The sequence below is a fragment of the Dendrobium catenatum genome, unplaced genomic scaffold (assembly GCF_001605985.2).
Source record: "Dendrobium catenatum unplaced genomic scaffold, ASM160598v2 fragScaff_scaffold_742, whole genome shotgun sequence".
In the NCBI taxonomy this organism is placed as follows: domain Eukaryota; kingdom Viridiplantae; phylum Streptophyta; class Magnoliopsida; order Asparagales; family Orchidaceae; genus Dendrobium; species Dendrobium catenatum.
Window position 1 is genome coordinate 360,760 of NW_021319204.1, and position 19,641 is coordinate 380,400.

Sequence of the window (19,641 nt, forward strand, 5' to 3'; positions counted from 1 at the left end):
TATAGATATAAGTAGAGATCAGCTTTCTAGGCATCACTATCATATCTACCGGAATCGGGGAAACCCTAGCAGAGCACCTTTCCTAAAATATCTGCCTTTTCAATGTTTTAACTTTTAACACCAACTTCTTTAAGCTTTGTGATCAAACTTCTTAATAGCTTGAAAATTATCAAAGAATGAGGTACCTTTTGATTTCTCTTCTTGAAGAAACTTGATAATGTTATCATTGTCTCCCTCTATAATTATTCCCTTAAACTTGAACATCCAATCTTAATGACTTCCTTGATAGCATGAGTAGCCAATAACTCCAAATAAGAGACATCCCATTGAGTGTCAGTCATACCAAATGCCAAGAGAAATCTGCCTTTATAATCCTGAAATACACCTCCTATTCCAGCTTTGTAAGAAGGAAGCAATGAGGCATCTATATTAACCTTGATCCAATCGGGTGGTGGAGGGTGCGAATGATGATCAGACAACCTAGATGGTTGATTAACACCCAATAAACCCGAATTTCCACTATCTCCATGAGCAGCAACTGAAGCATAGCTTAATGCTTTTGTAGCTATAGCCAAAGCTGTATCATTAATACCTTTATGAATAAGATTGTTTCTAGACTTCCAATTGAAGAAGATTAAATTACAGAATAAAGAAGCCAAGAAAGTTTTCTCATTGGACAGCCAATTGTAACATTCTGATAGATTAGAGAAATTTGGGATAAAAAAAACCCCATTTATTTAATACCAGGATAGCTTCCTGCAATTTACTGCATCTGACCACTATATGCTCTATATCTTCTCCTTCGTTGCAATTCCTAGGACATCCAATATTCCTATGCAACCTTCTATAAACAAGGAATTGACAGGTAGGCAATGCATCATGAAAAATCCTCCACCAGAACATTTCCATCCTCGGCATAAGTTTAATCTTCCCAATCCAGTTCCAATATTGTGCTGTACATGAATCCTGTACCGTAGCATCACACACCATGGAAGATAAAGATTTTCCTGTCCTTTGCATAATCAATTCCAAAGAATCTCTATCCGTCTCAGTTTTTATACTAACTTGACAAATAAGTTTGACACGCTCATGGCCCATAACTTCCTTCAGTTTTTCGGAATTCCAGCCACCATTTTCAATATAGCTTTCAACCATAATATCACCAATGTCATTAGTGATGAAAGTTGGCCATTTGCTAAGTCTTTCATCCATCAATTGATTTACCATCTGCAATTGACCCTCTCAAAATAGTCTTCGAAGAATTCCATCCATCTGATACGATTATCCAAGCAAACGAACCAGATTTTTTTTCTGCTTCGATACTAAACAGATTACCATACTTTGGATAGAGAACCTTGTGAAGTAATGAATCTTTATCTTGAATATATCTCCAAGCAATCTTAGCTCTTAAAAGACCAACCTTGTTAGCACAAGAATGTAGTCCTCTACCTACCCATTTAAGAGGTAAGCACATGACTTCCCAATTTACATAATGGATTCTATATTTTCCATTTGATTTGTTCCAAATAAAACTTCTACCAATTTTATCAACTTCATCGAGGATGCTTCTTGGAATCACTGAGTTGGTGCAATGGAAGATGGTATAAGAAAGTAACACAGTTTTTACAAGCATTACTTTCCCAGCCAAAGACATCAATTTACCTCCCCAAATGTTTGTTATTTTAAGAGATTTTTCAATAATGAATTGGAAATCATTTCCAACCAATCTTCTAAGAGCTAGTTTTACTCCAAGATAATTTAGCTCTTTAACAACTTTGAACTTCAAGATCCAGGCAACTTGTTTTTTCTTTCTTCTATTTACCACCTTGCTAAAAAGAAGAGAAGATTTAGAAGCATTAATTTTCAGGTCCGTCCACTCACAAAATCTTCACAAAATTCCCATAATCTTCTTGATGCTTTGTAGATTTGTTTCAGAAAAAATGATCACATCGTCTGCATACAACATGTGAGAAATTCTTGGACCTGTGGTATTCAACCGAATGACTAAAGATTCCTCTTTCTCCATAAAAGCATTGGTTAATAATTGAGAGCATAAAACAAATAGATAAGGGGACAATGGACACCCTTGTCGGAATCCACTACTAGCATGTATCCAATTTGAAGCATTACCATTAATCAAAATAGAAAATTTTGGGTCTTGGACACACTCCAAAATAAGACTTGAAAATTTGGATGGAAATCCAAAATACTCCAATTCTTTTTTAAGAGCCGGCCATCCCATCGAATCATATGCCTGCTCCATATCAATTTTAATAGAAACAAAGCCTTTGGAAGATTTAGAGTACCTGAACTTATGCATGATCTCTTGAGCCACCATAACATCCGTCAATGATCTACCCTTCAAGAATGCCGCCTGTTCTTTGGAGATGATTTTAGGAATAATAGAAGCCATTCTATTCATAAGAACTTTAGCCACCACCTTGTAAATTGTATTACAAAGACTGATTGGCCTGTAGTTGCAAGGAGCCAATTGATTCTCAACTTTGGGAATAAGAACAATGAGAGTTTCCTTCCATCTAGGATCCATCTCAGAATTCTCAAAGAAAAAATTCACAGCATTCCAAAAATCTTTCTTAATGATCTCCTAATATGCCTTGATGAAGGAGTAGGTAATACCGTTATTACATGGAGAAATATAATTGGCACTTTGCTTAATAACATCTTCAACTTTTTCTATAGAGAATGCTTTGTTTAAAAGATTTGCATCATCCTCATTTAAGCTTCCTCTCGGTTCTGCAATCTCTGTTTTTCCATTTGGCTTGAAAAAACTAAACAATGATTTCTTCAATTTTATGTTGATCTTCGACCATCTCCCCATTGTCATCTTTGATTTTAATAATGAAGTTCGAATTTCTCCTAGCCGTTGCAAATGACTGGAAAAATTTTGTATTATGATCTCCCTCCAAGATCCACTTCATTTTAGCTCTTTGCCTCCACCATGTGTCTAACCGGGCTAAAACTGAGTTAAATTCTATCAGTTTTACTTTCAGCTTCCAATGTTCTTCCTCCGTGAGACCACAATCACCTGCTTCTTTAGATTGTAAATCCTCTATTTCTTTCAGCAATGAGTCTTCCAACTGAAAGAGATATTTATGCTTAGCTCTGCTCTAGTAGTGTAAAGCCTTCAAGGATTTATCCAACTTAGAATTCAGGATATTGAAGCTGCTGCCCACAGATTTCTTCAGCCAGACAGCCCTTACAACAGCAGCTGATGCTTTATTTGCAGCCCAGTAGTCCTCAAATCTGAAAAATTTTCTGAAAGAAGATTGGATTCCCAATAGATTTAGGAGAATTGGGCAATGGTCAGAAGCCACCCGAGGCAGATGCTTAATCATCAATCTATGTGAGGAAATAATAGCGGCTGAGTTCAAATAGCATCTATCCAATCTTTCAAGAATGCGATCATTCCCTGTTTTATTGTTACACCAAGTGAACCTTGGGCCTACAAATCCAACTTCATGCAAATCGTTGTTAGTCAAGAAGGTTTTCATTTCCTTAGATCCAAGGGAAAAACTGAATCCAAGGGAAAAACTGAATCTCTTTCCTCCCCTTTTATCTTCTTTGTAAAGAATACAATTAAAATCTCCTCCTATTAACATAGGTAAGTCCTTGGAAGAGTAAGCTTCCAATCTATCCCAAATCTTTCTTCTCTTGTATGCATCCTTGTTCCCATAAATAGGAACAACACGCCAACTCCCTTTGTTTTAAACTTCCATATCACCAATCACAAATTGGTTAGAAGCTTCCAATACACAAAATTTAGCAACATTCCTCTTCCATAGCAGAATAATTCCCCCAGAAAGCCCTTCAGAGGGTATATGAAAGAAATCCCAATCCGGACCAATAAGAGTGTCCACAACCTTCCTTTCCATAGTAGCAACTTTTGTTTCCAACAAACCAAAAAAGAAAACATCATAGTTTTTCACAATATCTATAAGATATAGAGAAGCCTTTTTCTTCCTTGCTCCTCTACAGTTCCAAAATGCAATTGATGACATTATTGGAAATATCCCCATCCAACCTCCTACTCCTAGGAGCCAAATTTATAGGCCCCGAACCTTTAAGTTGTTTGGTACCTTTTTTCTTTGAAGTAGCTTCTACAATATCACCTGATTCTTCTTTGGAAGTATCTTTATCCCTCTTAACAATACTGACTGCCAAATCTTCCTTCTCAACCACAGAATGCTCATTAACTTCATCAGGAATAATAATTTCCCCTTCTTCTAACAGGCTATTTAATACATCAAACTTATTTTCAGTTACAGCAGAAGAACGAGTTATAGGCTCCATACCAGATTTGCTTTTAGATTCCTGCTCTTTGATCAGAACCTCCAGCTGCACTTTCGGATCAGCTCCTTGAATTTCACTGCTTTTACTGAGTTCATAATGCCCATCAGACAAATCAGGATCAGCTTGAGCTAAAGGCACTTCTTCTCCCACTTCTTTGAAATTAGCTTTAGTGTTCAATTCCACAGATTTATTCTTTACTAAATCTGTGTTTTTTTTAACAAAGATACTGGTAGAACGTTGATAACCTTTTTTAAGATTAGTGTTTCTGTAGCTTGTGCGAATTATAGAGGTATTAAGTTAATGTGTCATACTTTAAAACTATGGGAGCGAGTTATGGAGCATAGGTTGCGGCGTGATACTAATGTTTCTCAAAATCAATTTGGATTCATGCCGGGTAGGTCGACTATTGAAGCTATACATTTATTAAGAGGTTTGATGGAGAAATATAGAGAAAATAAGGAGGATATACATATGATATTTATTGATTTAGAAAAAGCATATGATAAAGTTCCAAGAGAAGTGCTCTGGAGAGTTCTTGAAAAGAAAGGAGTCAATAATGCTTATATTCAAATCATTAAAGATATGTATGCAGGAGCTATTACTTGTGTTCAAACACAAGGTGGATTGACCAAGTATTTCCCTATTTCAGTTGGGTTACATCAAGGATCAGCCTTAAGCCCATATCTTTTTGCTTTAGTCATGGATGTTCTCACTAGACATTTGCAAGAGGATGTACCTTGGTGTATGCTTTTTACTGATGATATTCTTCTTGTTGATAAGACTAGAGAGGGAGTTGAATGTAAACTTGAATTATGGAGGTCAACCTTAGAGTCTAAAGGTTTTCGCTTGAGTAGATCTATGAGTAGATCTAAAACGGAATATATGGAGTGTAATTTTAGTAGTAATAGACCTAGTGAGGGTATTGTGACTTTGGGCGATCAAGTCATTAATAAGAGTACACGGTTTAGATATCTTGGATCTATTGTTCAGAGTGATGGTGAAATAGATGGGGATATTATCAGCAGAATTCAAGTTGGATGGTTGAAGTGGAGGAATGCATCGGGCTTGTTATGTGATAGAAATGTACCCCTCAAACTTAAGGGAAAATTCTATAAGATGGTAGTGAGGCCTGCAATGCTTTATGGTGCTGAATGTTGGCCATTAAAAGAGAATCATAATACTAAGTTAAGTGTGGCAGAGATGAGGATGCTCAGGTGGATGAGTGGCTTTACCCTTAGAGATAGGATACGAAATGAGCATATACGTGAAAAGGTTGGAGTAGCTCCAGTAGAAGATAAGATTAGAGAGAGTCGACTTAGATGGTTTGGTCACTTAAAACGGCGGCCTTCCGATGACCTGGTTAGGAGAGTAGAGGTATTAGATTTGACTTATGTTAAGAAAGGTAGGGGTAGACCTAAAAAGACATGGTTAGAAAATATTAGGAATGACCTTTCTTTATTAGATTTAAACGAGTAATTCACTTTTAATAGGACACAATGGAGAAAAGGGATTCATGTAGCCGACCCCACGTAGTGGGATAAAGGCTTGATGTTGTTGTTGTTGTTGTAGTGTTTCTGTAGCTTCTTTTCCCATAGTTAACATGGACCCAAGGTCCATAGCTCTCTTTGACCTCTGAAGAATCATCAGCAATTGGATTATAGTTGATTTTCTGACCTTCTGCTTCTTTTTTGTTTTCCAAAACCTTCAGCCGGGCTAGAATTAATTTTACTGTTCAAACAGTCTTTTTTGAGGTGACCAATTTTCCCACATTCAAAATAGAAATTCGGAATCCTTTCGTACTCTATCTTCTGAAGAAATTTTCCTGTGCTTCCTTCCACCCAAACTCTAAGAGGGAGTTGTTCATCTAGCTTAATGCGCACACAAACCCTTCCAATTTCTTGTCTTCCCCACTGAAACTTGTTCCCATCAATGAGGAGAGGCTTCCCAACCAAGGATGCAATTCTGCAGACATTCAGTTCATCCCAGCATTGTAAAGGAAGATTTGGCATCCTGATCCAAACAGGAGATGTCAAACCTTTTAAGGACGTCAGAGAGAAATTCAGCGACCATCTGTGTACCCCAATGATCTGTCCTCTAACAAACCACGACCCATTAGCAAAGATTGCTTCCAATGGCTCTTTTTCGTGAAATGAACACAATACCCAATCCATTCCTAACTTTGTTAGATGAAATTTCCCATATGAAGCCCACTGCCTCCTCAATTCAGCACTAATTACAGGGAAAGGGATGTTGCCTCTTAACACCTTTATCACCAGGGAATTCTGTAATTTTTTTTAATTTTCTAATTCATTTTGCAAATAGAGCTTGGCTGATTTTCCTTCATTCAACAGATATTCACCAAGATTAAGATTATCCACCTTTATATTGTCCTTCCTGCTCCAGGCATTTGATCGAACACTATTGACAGGTCTTGGAAGGGCATTAACTAATCCTTCCACACATTCTCCCAGTTCACCAGAATTGCAACTTCTGACTTTCACGAGATCCAGTCGAGTGGCTTCATTAACATCTTCAACTCTCTTCTCCTCTACCACTGGTTTAGAATCCACATTAGCCTTCTCTGATCTGAAGCTATCTTCAACCGGCCTAGTTTCAATCACATTTCCATTTTTAATCTCCATTGCTGATTTGAATACCTCTTCAATTACAATGCCAGAATACTTTTTGAGAGCAACTCTCTCTGATAAGACAGACATCGATGGCGGGGAAGCTCCATCAATATTAAACTCTAAAATTTTGCCACTCTTGAATGAAAATTTTGATTTGTTCTCCACCATCACTTCCTTCCCTTTTCCAAAAATTTCAACTTCATTCTTCTTATTCAACAATCCTCCTTCATTGATGATTAATGGTTTCCCGAAGCTCTTAACATTTTTGGAATTCTGAAATCCAGCTTTTCCATCTCCGAAAGCCGGGGGAGAGGACACAAACAGACAGGAAGAAGCCACCAAACCAGAGGATGATCAGCATGACCACCGGCCGTCAAAGACCGGCGGCCCTCCGCCGCCATCAGTAGCAGCGGGAATTCCGCAGTCTAAGAAATGGGATTAGCCCAGTCAAAAATTCAAATTTTCCTCAAACGTACTCTCACTACTTTCTCTCACTATGTTATAACCTATTCGTGATTTACAGGTCATTCTCCTTTAGAAATCATCTCTTCAGATGTCTCGGTTAGAATGGGAAACAAAGATTCTGTTTGTGGAGGTTCAGTCTCTGTTCAAGTTTCGGAAGTTGCAGCTGTAGAGAATTCATCTGTAATGAGGGGTCCTTACGACGTCCATCATTCTGATGTTAATTTGGATTAGGTTCGCGATTGCATTTCAGTTGTTCTGGGAAATTGCAAAGATGCTAAAAATTTGATTTCTGATATTAGCCAATGCCTGGAATAAAAAAATAACTTTAAAACAATTGATTTCGATTTTGGAGTCTGTTTATCTGAAGATGGAGTAGTGAAGCTGCATATGCAAAATGAGGTAGAAAACACAAACAAATTGCTCAAATCATTGGTGGTGAAAGTGTTTGGTGAATTTGTGCCATACCATGCTATTGGGGTGGAGTTAAGGAGGCAATTGACTCAATTTGGAAAATTCCATATGACTTTACTTGGAAGGGGATGGGTATTATGTGCATTTGAAGACCCAAAGGCTCTTGAATATGTTTTTTCTAGCGGACATTGGTATGTGAATGAGTATATCATTGGTTTGGACAAATGGACCCTACATTCCAGCCTACTTCTTTAAAAGGTTTAACGGCTCCTGTCTGGATCAGGATGCCTAATCTCCCTTTACAGTGTTGGGATGAAATTAATGTCTGTAGAATTGCTTCAACGGTTGGAACTTCGTATTTAATTGATGAAAATATGTTTCAATGGGGGAGAAGGGAGTTTGCCATAATTTGTGTTAGAATCAAACTCGAGAACAAATTGCCTTTGGGTGTTTGGGTGGAAGGAATTTCCGGCAAATTCTACCAGAAGATTGAATATGAGAGAGTTTCTAATTTTTGTTTCAACTGCGGGAATATTGGGCATTTGAAGAGTAGGTGTACAAATGCTGGTGTAGAAAATTGTTAGGTTACTAATCAAATTAGAAGTGCCAATGAAGGTGTTGCTGTTTCGAACAAGCCAAACTCAAATGTAGGAATGGGAAGGTGTCAATGAGGTTGATAAAGAAGGCTATGGACCTTGGATTCATGTGGATTATGGGAAGAGAAGATTCAGTAACTACAAATTCAAAAATACTTGGACAAGACCTGGGTATAACGAAGCTAACAAGTCTTTGACCGTGAAGGAAGATGGAGTTGCTGGGAAGACTCAAGGAATGAAGGTAGATGGGAATGCTGCAAGAGTACAAAATGAAGATGTTAATGTGGTAACAGTCTCTCGGGTTGAAGAACTGCTTCTTGAGGTAAAATCTGGCCCTCCTTGTAATGATGTTCAAGTCATAGGAATTTATTCATCTGGTAAAAAAAGGAATGTTGTTTCTACTTGCATTCCTAGTAATAATAATCAATTTGATGTCTTGAGTCAACTGGTGGAGGAAGGGGAATGCCTGAACACAGATTCTGGAGTCTCCTAATGCATTGGTACATAAAGCTGTAAATGTAGACAATATTCTGGAGGATGAAAATGAAATAAAGGTAATTCAGGTGGGCATCTCGGGTGATGGTTCATCTAATGTGAAGAAAAAAGGCACGAAGCAGCTCAAAGGATTGGGACCTATTAAATTGGTTCCAAGAAATAGAAGATTGGAAGGAGAATCGAAGGAGATGTTGGGGAGCTCTTCCCCTATTATTCAATGATGTCTTCCATAGGATTTTAGAATTGTAGAGGAGCTAGGAAAAGTAAAGCTTCTCTTTACCTAAAAGAATTTATAAAGGACCATGCGGTGTTCTTTCTTGGGTTGCTTGAAACCAAGTTGTCTTATATTAATAGGAGAGATGTTAATTTGTTGGTAAGGAGTGATTGGGACTTTTTTCATGTTCCATCTGAAGGTTTGTCGGGTGGCATTATGGTGTTATGGAATCACAATTTGGCTTCATTCAATGTCTTGGAATCTGTTGACTAATAAAAATGAAACAGAAAAAATTTGAAACAACCGACATACCCCCAAACATACCACACTTCGCGTGATCTCTCCAAACGACGCTTTGCTTCGCACAATAACTTCCATCCGATGATTTTGAGTAATAAAAAGGAGAATAGGCAAAGCTTACAAAAAAAAAGTCTGCTCCTTCGACTGCATCGTTGCTGTTCGACTTCGTCGCCCTTCATCTCCTCTTTTCGTCGTTGTTGTTCGGCTCTGTTGCTTCACAGGAGGCCGAGAGATTGCACTCACCGCTTCTTCAACTCCCCGTGGCTATGCGACTTCGGCTCCCTCGTCACCGTCCGACTTTGTTCCTTCGCTGGAGAGGGAAAGGCTGCACGCGACACCTCTTCCGCTCCTTCATTGTTGTCCGACTCACTTGCTTCGCGGGAGGAATAGAGATTGCACGACATCTTCGGCTCCTTGTTGTTCGGCTCCGTTGCTTTGCTAAAGGTGCATAGCTTGCACCGTCACTTCTTCAGCTGCTCTCCCCTTTATGATATCATATAGTATATATATATATATTATAATATGATAATATAATATTATTTATTATATAATCATATTAAAAAATAGATGCGGGTGATTTTTTTTATATATTATATATATATATATATATATATATATATATATATATATGAATGAGCAATATCAATTTGATCTTTAAACTAGAAAAGAATTTGAATTTGAAACATTGCATGAAAAAAAAAATCTGCACTTATATTCTGTTCAATATGAAAAGGAGCGCAAGAAGTGTCACAACACATCCTTCATATTGTATCAAGCTTTGGACATTCAAATCCATTCCCAAGAACAAAAGAGCAAAAGGAAAAATTAAAGTAAAATTTATGTATCCTGTGGTGATAAACAAATGCAATCATGCAGTCTATGTGGTGTTGTCAATCACAATGGTGGACTTTGTCTGAAGGATCAGGATCTTGTTGAAGTTTTTTTTTTCGAAAAAGGATCTTCATGTTTTTTGCACCACAAATATTCTCGCACATGGAGTTAACTTACCTGTGCACACAGTGGTGATTAAATCAACTCAATATTTCAATAAGAAAAAAAAGGTGTCTCTACTTGGAGTACAATCAATCTATGGTATTGCAGGCATGTTGCAAAAAAATTAGTGTTTCCATCATTCAACCTATGTTCAAACTGATCAACACACAACAACTCAACAATATAAACAAATCTTCAAACAAAATAATTCAATTTAGAAAAACAACTTGACTCAAATCACAAACTCAACCAACTCAAATAAAGTCAGAACAAATCTCCAAACAATAAAATTCAATTTTCGGGCAGCCTGATTTATAAGAATTAGGTTGTAAGACCCACTACCCGGCAACTTTTGTAGGAAAGTCGTAAGGCCGACTTTAAGGGGAAGTTTTAGGTAAAAACTGACCTAACTCCTAACCCCCAAGCAAACTATCCGGGCAACTCCTAATTGGAGCCGTAAGCCCCAAACCAAACTAAATGAACTATTTGGGCAGCCTCGTTCATAGGAACTTGGTTGTAAGACCCACTACCCGGCAACTTTCGTAGGAAAGTCGTAAGCCCGACCTTAGGGGAAAGTTTTAGGTAGAAATTGACCTAACCCCTAAACCCAATTAAAACCCCCGACCACTTCTAATAGAAGTCGTAGGTCCGACATATGAGGGAAGTGTTTAGGTGATAATACACCTAGACCCCTCACTTGGGCATCATAGTCTATAGGATTAGGTTGTAAGACCCGCTTTCGGGCAACTTCTTACTGAGATCGTAAGCCCCACATTTTAGGAAATTTGCTAAATAAATAGTAATGATCCTAAACCCTAAACAATCAAATTTAAACCTATGGGCATCTTAGTCTAAACGATTAAGTTGTAAGACCCGCTTTTCAGGCTACTTCCTAAGAGAAGCCATAAGTCTTACCCAAACAATTAATATTCTTGGGCATCCTAGTCTAAAGGGCTAGGTTGTAAGACCAACAACTCGGGCCGCTTAGCTTACAGGCCTAGGTCGTAAGACCCACCGTTAGGCAACTTTTAAGGAAGCCCTAAGACCTATCCAACTGAAATTCTCTGGGCAACTCATAAATAGAGTAATGAGCCTCAATTCTAAATTGAATACTCGGGCTACTTTCTATGAAAGCCATAAGTCCCAATTTAAATCAAATACTTGGGTTACTTTGTACCAAAGACGTAAATCCCAATTAAAAATTTAAATCACTGGACAATTCCAAATTGGAGTCGTAATCCCTAAACTAAACAAATTAATAGGCAACTTTTAAGAAAGTAATAAGCCCTAACCCAAATTAAATCAAACTAAAATCCACATCTAACCACTTCAGTCTAATCGGGATCCTTGAGAGGAGACAACTCATGGCTGCTAATTAGATTCCCTGGACATTACGGTCAATGATTGTTAGTGTTGGTAGACTAAAATCTACGGTATACCCGGGACGACGGAGCCATGGGATCTTGATCGGGTTTACCTTCATCTTCCCCACAATTGAGACTAAAAATATCTAAATTTTACTCATCCTTAATCGAGAGTTCTCTCTTACTTGTTAAGAGGAGTAATTAATTATGAGTGCTTGCGCTCATAGGAAGTAAGAACCATAGATCTAAATAAACCCTGACACTACCCTCAGGGGAAATCTGGTAAACTTCAATCTGACTTAAGAGAAATGGAATCCTACGGCTGTAAAGCGGGATTCGTGCAATTTTTTTTCTTGAGCCAACATAATCTTCTTCCCAGCTTGTAGTAAGGGAGTTAGATGTTGTTAACAAAGGAAAGTAGAAAGTTGCGGCTGTATATGGGAGCAAGGATGTTTATAAGAGATCTCTTTGGGAGAGATTGGAATATCATTTGTCTAAAGATATTCCTATGATAGTGGGTGGAGACTTTAATTGCTTAATATCTAGGGAGGAAAAAAAGAGAGGGAAGAGATTTGTTTATTCCCTTGGACCTAAGGAGATGAAGTCCTTTATAACATATAATGATTTACATGAGGTTGGGTGCATTGGATCCAAGTTCACTTGGTGCGACAATAAGAAGGGGGATGAAAGGATCCTTGAGAAATTGGATAGATGTCTTCTAAATTCAGCATCTTTGAACTCATCTCACAGTTTGGTGGTTAGGCATTTGGCTAGAGTTGCAACAGGCCATTGTCCGATTTTATTGACCTTATTGGAGTTCAACGTGTCGTGTAAGAGAAATATCAAGTTTGAAGATATATGGGCCTCAATTCCTGCTTCAATGGAAGTGGTTAGAGATGCATGGAGGAGAAAATCTATTGGAGAACTCTCTCAAATTTTGATTCAAAAGATGAACGTATCTCTTAAGGCTTTATATTATTGGAGTAAAGCTAAGCACAAAGACTTAAATCAATCTAAAGATGAGCTAAAGAAAGAAATTCTGAATTTACAATTGAAGGAGGCTGAATTCGATCTTTTTTCAGATGAGGATATGTGGCTATTAAAAACTAAAATCGATGCTTTGAATTCTACATTGGCTCGGCTTTGTACTTGGTGGAGGCAGGGAGCCAAGGTTAAATGGCTTATGAAAGGTGACTCAAACTCAAGGTTTTTTCATGCATATGCAAGTGCTAGAAGGAATTCAAACTTCATACATAAAATCAAAGATGAGAACGGATTGATTGTTGAAGACCAACACCAAATAGAAGATGTATTATTCAGTTACTTCAAGGATAAATGGAAAGAGAGGAATTGTTCTATGGTTGGGTGGGCTAAGCCATGGAAGAGTTTGAATGAAGAAGATTTGCTTGTTGTGGATAGAAATTTTTTCATGGGAGAAATGGAGAAGGTAATCAAAGATCTTGATGGGAACATTGCTCCGGGACATGATGGTATTTCATATTCATTTATCAAATCATATTGGTCTATAATTAAGGATGATTTATGGAATGCTTGGGATCACTTCTTCAAAACCGAGGAGATGTGTAAAGAGTGGAAAGAAACTATCATAGTGCTAATTCCAAAGGTAAAAAATCCTGTCTCCTTCCAATTTTAGACCGATAAGTTTGTGTAACTCTGTTTACAAGATAGCGGCAAAGATGATTTTAAATAGATTATTGCTTGTTATTCCTAAATTAATTTCGGAGGAACAAGCGGCTTTTTTGAAAGGAGGTCACTTTCGGATCATGTCTCAGTGGCTCATGAAGTCTTCCACAAGTTTAGGTATTCTAAATCTTCTAAAGGTTTAGTTTCCTTCAAGATAGACATGGAACATGCATGCAATTCAATGGGATGGCCGACTTTGTTCAAGGCTTTAGAGTATTGTGGTTTTCCAACTAAATTTGCTAATCTCATTTTGGATTGTGTTTATAGCCCTTGCTTTTCTTTATCAATCAATGAGAATTTTTCTAATTGGATAGAAGCAAGGAGCAGTTTTCGTCAAGGATGCCCATTATCTCCATTTCTGTTTATTATTTGTGCACAACTTCTTTTAAATGCTTTTTCACAAAAGAAGGATTCAGATGGTATTCGTATTTCTCCTAATGGGCCTAAGATCACTCGCTTACTCTATGCCGATGATATTATCATTTTCTCGGAAGCAAGTATGAAGATGATTATGGAGATTAAAAGCATCATTTCAGACTTTTGTGGTTGGACGGGTCAAAGGGTGAACTCTAATAAATATGGAATTCTGTTTGGGAAAACAATCAAAAGAAAGAAGAGAAAAGCAATTGCTAGACTTATGAATTTCAAGAAGATCAAAGAATTTTCCTATTTGGGCATCAAGGTTGCATTGAGAAGACTGGTTATGGCCGACTTCCAATTCCTCTTAGATAAAGCATTGAATATGTTGAGTGTGTGGGGTGAAAAATTTATATCTTTGGCCGAAAGAATCACTTTGGTCAAATCGGTTTTGTTATCATTTCCTACTTTTCATTCAACTCTTTCTTTTGTTCTTAAAAGTGTTTTGAATGAAGTAGATAAGTTGTGCAGAAGTTTTATTTGGAGCAAGAAGGCTGGAGGAGCTGGACTCCACTATGTAAGCTGGGAATCCATATGTAGACTGAATAACTTGGGTGGCCGTGGAATAGTTTCCTGTTCTAAGAAAGCTGGTCCACTAAGAACCAAGTTGGCTTGGAGGTATTGCCAAGACAAAGACTCTTTCATGCATAAAGTACTATTCCCTAAATATGGTCCAATTTTTAGGATCATTCTTCGGACAGAGCAGGTTCATCAGCATGGAAACTATTATGCAATGGAGGGGAATTTCTTAAACCAATTGTCAAATGGAGAATTGCTAATGAGAGATCTGTAAATGTTATCAAAGACACTTGGTTATTAGATAGAAGCATTGATAAATGGCCAACCTTTGTTCAATTAAGGGAGTGCAATGATCTCACAGTTGACAAGTTTATATGCAATGGTTGCTTGGATGTAGGGAAGCTTGGAGATTTCTTTGGTCCAGATCTCGTAAACCTGATATCCGGTATTCAGATTTATTCTGAATGTTCAAATGATCAATTGGAGTTAATTCATAGGCTTTCTGGTGGATCAATTTCAGCCTTGGCAACCGAAACAATGGATAAATGCAATACAGTTTTTGTTGGATGTAATTGGCTTAAAAATGCTAAACGGAGTTCAAGAGTGGAGACATTTTGGTGGAGAGTTCTTAATAATGCAATTCCAACAAATCAGTTCTTAAGCTATAAAAGTTTACAAGGTAATAATGGTTGTCCAAGGGGATGTGAGACGGTTGAAGACATTTAGCACATTGTCACCAAATGCATGATTTTAAAAGAAGTCATTTAGCATCTAAACAATTGGGGTTTTGGTATTCCAAGTTTCAACTCCTTTGACTCATGCAGTATATGGTTGGATAGCCAAAATCATTGGTTGGTTAATATTTTTTGCAACGCGGTCTACTTATCTTGGAAAGCTAGGAATGATTTTGTTCATAATGGACTTGCAACCAGCCCGATGGTAGTTGCTACAAATGCTATGACTTATTCTGCTGTCTTTAAGCCTTTAAATTATTTTTGCTCAGGTATCTTGGATGTTAATCAACCGACAAGGTTGTTGAATAATTATTGGTATCCTCCTCCACCCGATTGGATAAAAGTTAATATAGATACTTCCCTTTGTCCTTCCTATAAGGCTGGGATTGGTGATGTGTTTCATGACCATAAGGGAAGATTCTTGATGGCTTTTGGTCAAAAGTGGATTCATTGGGATATCGCTTCATTGGAGCTTCAAGCTATTTTATCAATCAAGGATGTGGTTAAATATTGGATGTTTGCTTACAAGGGCTTGATCATAGAAGGAGACAACAAAATTGTAATCAACTTCATTCAAGATATTGTGAGGAATTTGTGAGGAAAGATAGCAATGAATTGAGAGATCTATCATTTAACAAAGAGTTCAATTTTGTTATTTTTAATTGTTTTAAATGGGAAAGCAATAAGTTAGCAGATCTTTGTGCTAACTATGCAATTTTAAGTTCTTTCTTTTGGGATGATTTAGTCATGAATAAGATTCCTCCTACTTTTAATAAGTTGTTAAAGGAGGAATCAAATGCTATTAGGATGTAATCCGTTTTTTTAGTTATTAATGAAGCATTTTATGCTTTTTCTTCAACAAAAAAAAAGGAATATTTATACTCTAAATTTCTATTCTTAATGAAGTTCAAATTAAATCTCACCTTATCAAGTAAAGAAGCTCTTTCATGTCCGCATGTTTTATTGTATTTATGCATTAATGGGGTCTTATTTCTCAACTATTCTTTTGTACTATTTTCCCCTGAACTCCATGTAGTTTGATCCTTCAATTGGAAACTCGGTTAATATAGGCAGCTTATTGTTTTGGTTTTTATATTCAACCAATTTTTAATCTATTTTTCTTGTTTATTTATAAAATTTTATTATTGCTTTTAAAAAAGAGTGACCAAGTCATTAAAAAGAATGCACACTTAAAATATCTTGGGGTTATTGTTTAGAATACTGGTGAAATAGATGTGGTATTATTAGTAGAATTCAAGTTAGTTGGTTGAAGTTGAGGAATGCATTGGGCCTATTGTTTGATAGAAAATTACCCATCAAACTTCAAGGAAAATTTTATAAGATGATGGTGAGACCTACAATGCTTCAGGACGCAGAATATTAGGCGGCATTAAAAGAGAAGTATAAAATCAAGTTTTGCAGAGATGAGGATGCTTAGGTGGATGAATGGCTTTATAATTAAAGATAGAATCTGTAACAAGTATATACGTGAAAAGGTCGGAGTCGCTCCATTGACCGATAAAATTTAGAGAGAGTCGTTTTAGATGATTTGATCACATAATACATCGGTCTTCCGATGATCCTATTAGGAAAGTAGATGTATTAGAGCTGGCATATATTAAGAAAAGTAGATGTAGACTTAAGACTTGAGAAAGTAATAAAAATAACCTTTTTTAATTGAACTTATATGAGAATGGGTCTTATAGGATACAATGGAGAAGAATGATTTGTATGATCGACCCCACTTAGTGGGATAATGACTTGTCTTTTGTGGCAATTTTGTTGTTGTTGTTGCTTTTAAAAATGTTCAATCTTTTCCTTTTACATGGTTAAGTTTGTGTGCTCCAAAAGTTCGCGCCGTGGCCTCCTTATTGCTGCTTTTCGTGCTTTGTACTTTTCTGTGCTTTCGGGGGGAGTTTTAATCGATTAAGTTCTGGGGAAAATTTTAGGAACACAGATTGAGATTGTAGATAAGACACTACCCAGAAATTTCACATATATTTTGCAAGAATTTATGATCTGAGTTCTTGTTTCCTATAGGCGCAAGCCCTATAGTTAATTACCCACTTGATCACGAGAGAAAACTTTTGATTAAGGTTAGTCGTCGAATGAATACAACATACCTGTAAATACATGATATCTGACATATAGTAGCAGCATTAGTTTGGTATTTGGAAAGTTTGATATTTAAAATTAGAACTTTCACCGTTTTGCACTTAAAGTGGATGGTGGGGAATGGTGATGAGCCCGATCAAGATCCCATGATTACGTCGTCCCGGGCCATCGTGGTCTTTTGTATACTAAGTTATAGGAGGTAGTGATAGAAGGATATCCTTATCAGTAGCCATGAGTTGCGCCGTCCAAGGGTACCTTGTAGACATAGTGTGGATATTTATCTAAGGGGACAAATTTGAATCCAACTTAGCTGACCGAGGGCTTTGTGCCTTATCGATTATATCCTATTGATTTATATCTCAAGAATTTGATGCCATTGGGGAGCATACGGGCGCTGATCATGATCGTAATATAATTATGCCATTTCGTGGCTAACCACCCAGTTCAGAGGGTTCCGTTCATAACCATTTACCTGTGGTGCAATTTAGTGGCGAAACCGTAGGTTTGATGCCATTTGACGGTGAAACCACCAGTTAGAGGATATGTGCCATGTTCTTACTAGTAAGAGATAGATTGAGAATGGATCCTAGTGATATTATCGACTATATATTAGCTCTTTGTGAGCTGGAGTAGCTTTTGGATTTGTCCATCTTAACGAACTATTGCGGATGATAGATGAGTTTTTCCTTAAGTAATTTGATAATTGAATTTCAATTTTAAATATCTTCATTTTTGGTACGTTGGATTTTTATGAGCATTTGGGGGTATTTTTAACATATATAATCCCCTCCAGTTGAGATGAACATTCAACCCGGCCACCATTGGGGTATATGGGGTCATTTGAAAATATTTGTATTATGTGGAAGTTTGAGAGTATTTTAAAAATAATAATTGATTCCCTATGGTTGAGATAAATATTCGATGCAGCCATTATTACGGAGTTTATAAATATTTTGTTTTGTTGATTGAACCTTATTGATTGTCTACTCGCTGACAGAAGATCGTATTTGAATCTAAATTTATTTCTTAACCCTCACGACATTTTTACACGTTACTTGTGTACCTACAACACGCTTTTCAGGGCCTATATGGGTATATGCCATTGGATGCATTTCACACGATGCATTCACGTATGTTAAAAAGCAACAACAATAGGTGTAGGTGTTGTATGTATTTGTGTCCATAGGGATTCTCCGTACTTACAACATCTAAAGCGTCGCTGCTGTAGGTATGGTACGTTTGTCATTAGTTATCAAACGTTGATTGTAGGCAGATTTGTATACTCATCTGCATGCTAACACCAACTCTTGCATGTTGTTGATTGTAGGCACATATCTCCAACAGTTGTTTGTTGGTGTTGTATGTACTTGTGTCCATATGAGATTCATCGTACTTGCGATATGCCCACTATTGTTCTCCACGAGTATCATATCAACTATCACTGCTTATAGGGAATGTTCATGTTCACTACAATCTCCTAGACATACTTGTAGGAGAGTCGTTGTACTTGCATCATATCCACCTTCATCATTCACAGGTGGCTTTTTGTATACTTGTTGGCGGAAGCAAGTTGTATACAGCCTATTGTCATTAATTGCAAAGCATCACTGCATTCAGTGTCTTTTATCTTGATGTAATTTATTATATGCATGATAGGTTTTCCTTGTTAATTTTAGGTGCCTTCATTTCAATCTACAGAAAGACCGTTGTTTGCAAAAGTATATGTAAGAAGTACTTATACATTTTGTAGTAGGTTGATATCACTTATAAGTCAATCACATATAAAAATTCTCCACCACGAGTCCCCTATTTGTTTGAATAATCAAATTCATCATTTGTATTTTGATTATTATTCTTCATTTTAATATTTAGGGTTATGTTCCCTGCTGTTCAGTTTAAGTCCCTTGTTTATTATGTTCAGGCTCAGTTCCTTAACATTTGTTCAAGTTCTATGTATTTATGTTCAAGTACAGGTCCTCTGCGTTGCTGCTTAAGTGAAGTCTTTTTGTTGTTCAAGTCATGTATATTTCAGCCTAAATTTTGGCAGCATCCCGACATATCCCCCGTTTCAGGGAAATGTAGGGAACTGGGCCTTCACACCACGCTAACAAAAGCGTGTATAGTAGGTTTCTGTAGACATTGCGGTCGTGGTCTTCAATCCCACCATGCTAAGAAAAGTGTGTATGGGTTTTTAGAGATACTTGTTGCTTGCTATATAGTTCAAACTCCATGCTATTCAATCTTTGTGCATTTCATGCTGAATTTCGGCAGCATCCAGGTATATCCCCCGTTTGGGGGAAATGTAGGGAACTGGGCATTCCCAACATTCCAAGAAAAGCGTGTATGATAGGTGTTCGTAGACACTGCAGCTGT

General features: G+C 37.1%; 2 protein-coding genes across 2 annotated transcripts; one reads left to right on the forward strand and one right to left on the reverse strand.

The window, feature by feature from the left end:
• Positions 1–3,990: 3,990 nt before the first annotated feature.
• Positions 3,991–6,482, reverse strand: LOC110098679. The gene is made up of 2 exons (XM_020825582.1): positions 6,014–6,482; positions 3,991–4,514 (listed from the first exon to the last, which is right to left on the reverse strand). The coding sequence occupies exons 1-2, from the start codon at positions 6,480–6,482 to the stop codon at positions 3,991–3,993; spliced, it is 993 nt and encodes a 330-aa protein (XP_020681241.1).
• Positions 6,483–12,377: 5,895 nt separating this feature from the next.
• LOC110098680 lies at positions 12,378–15,751 on the forward strand. The gene is made up of 4 exons (XM_020825583.1): positions 12,378–13,269; positions 13,525–14,518; positions 14,602–15,098; positions 15,423–15,751. Exons 1-4 carry the CDS (start codon positions 12,378–12,380, stop codon positions 15,749–15,751), a joined length of 2,712 nt encoding a protein of 903 aa, XP_020681242.1.
• The last annotated feature ends 3,890 nt before the right edge of the window (positions 15,752–19,641 follow it).

Bases quoted from the DNA above. Each gene is read 5' to 3' on its own strand.
- LOC110098680 (XM_020825583.1), top strand. From the start codon at position 12,378: ATGAAGTCCTTTATAACATATAATGATTTACATGAGGTTGGGTGCATT. The intron at 13,270-13,524 runs GTATTTCATATT...TTAATTTCGGAG, and splicing joins CATTGCTCCGGGACATGATG to GAACAAGCGGCTTTTTTGAA. The intron at 14,519-14,601 runs GTATTGCCAAGA...TTCTTCGGACAG, and splicing joins AGAACCAAGTTGGCTTGGAG to AGCAGGTTCATCAGCATGGA.
- LOC110098679 (XM_020825582.1), bottom strand. From the start codon at position 6,482: ATGGATTGGGTATTGTGTTCATTTCACGAAAAAGAGCCATTGGAAGCA. The intron at 4,515-6,013 runs GTTTTGGAAAAC...AAAAAAACACAG, and splicing joins TAATTCTAGCCCGGCTGAAG to ATTTAGTAAAGAATAAATCT.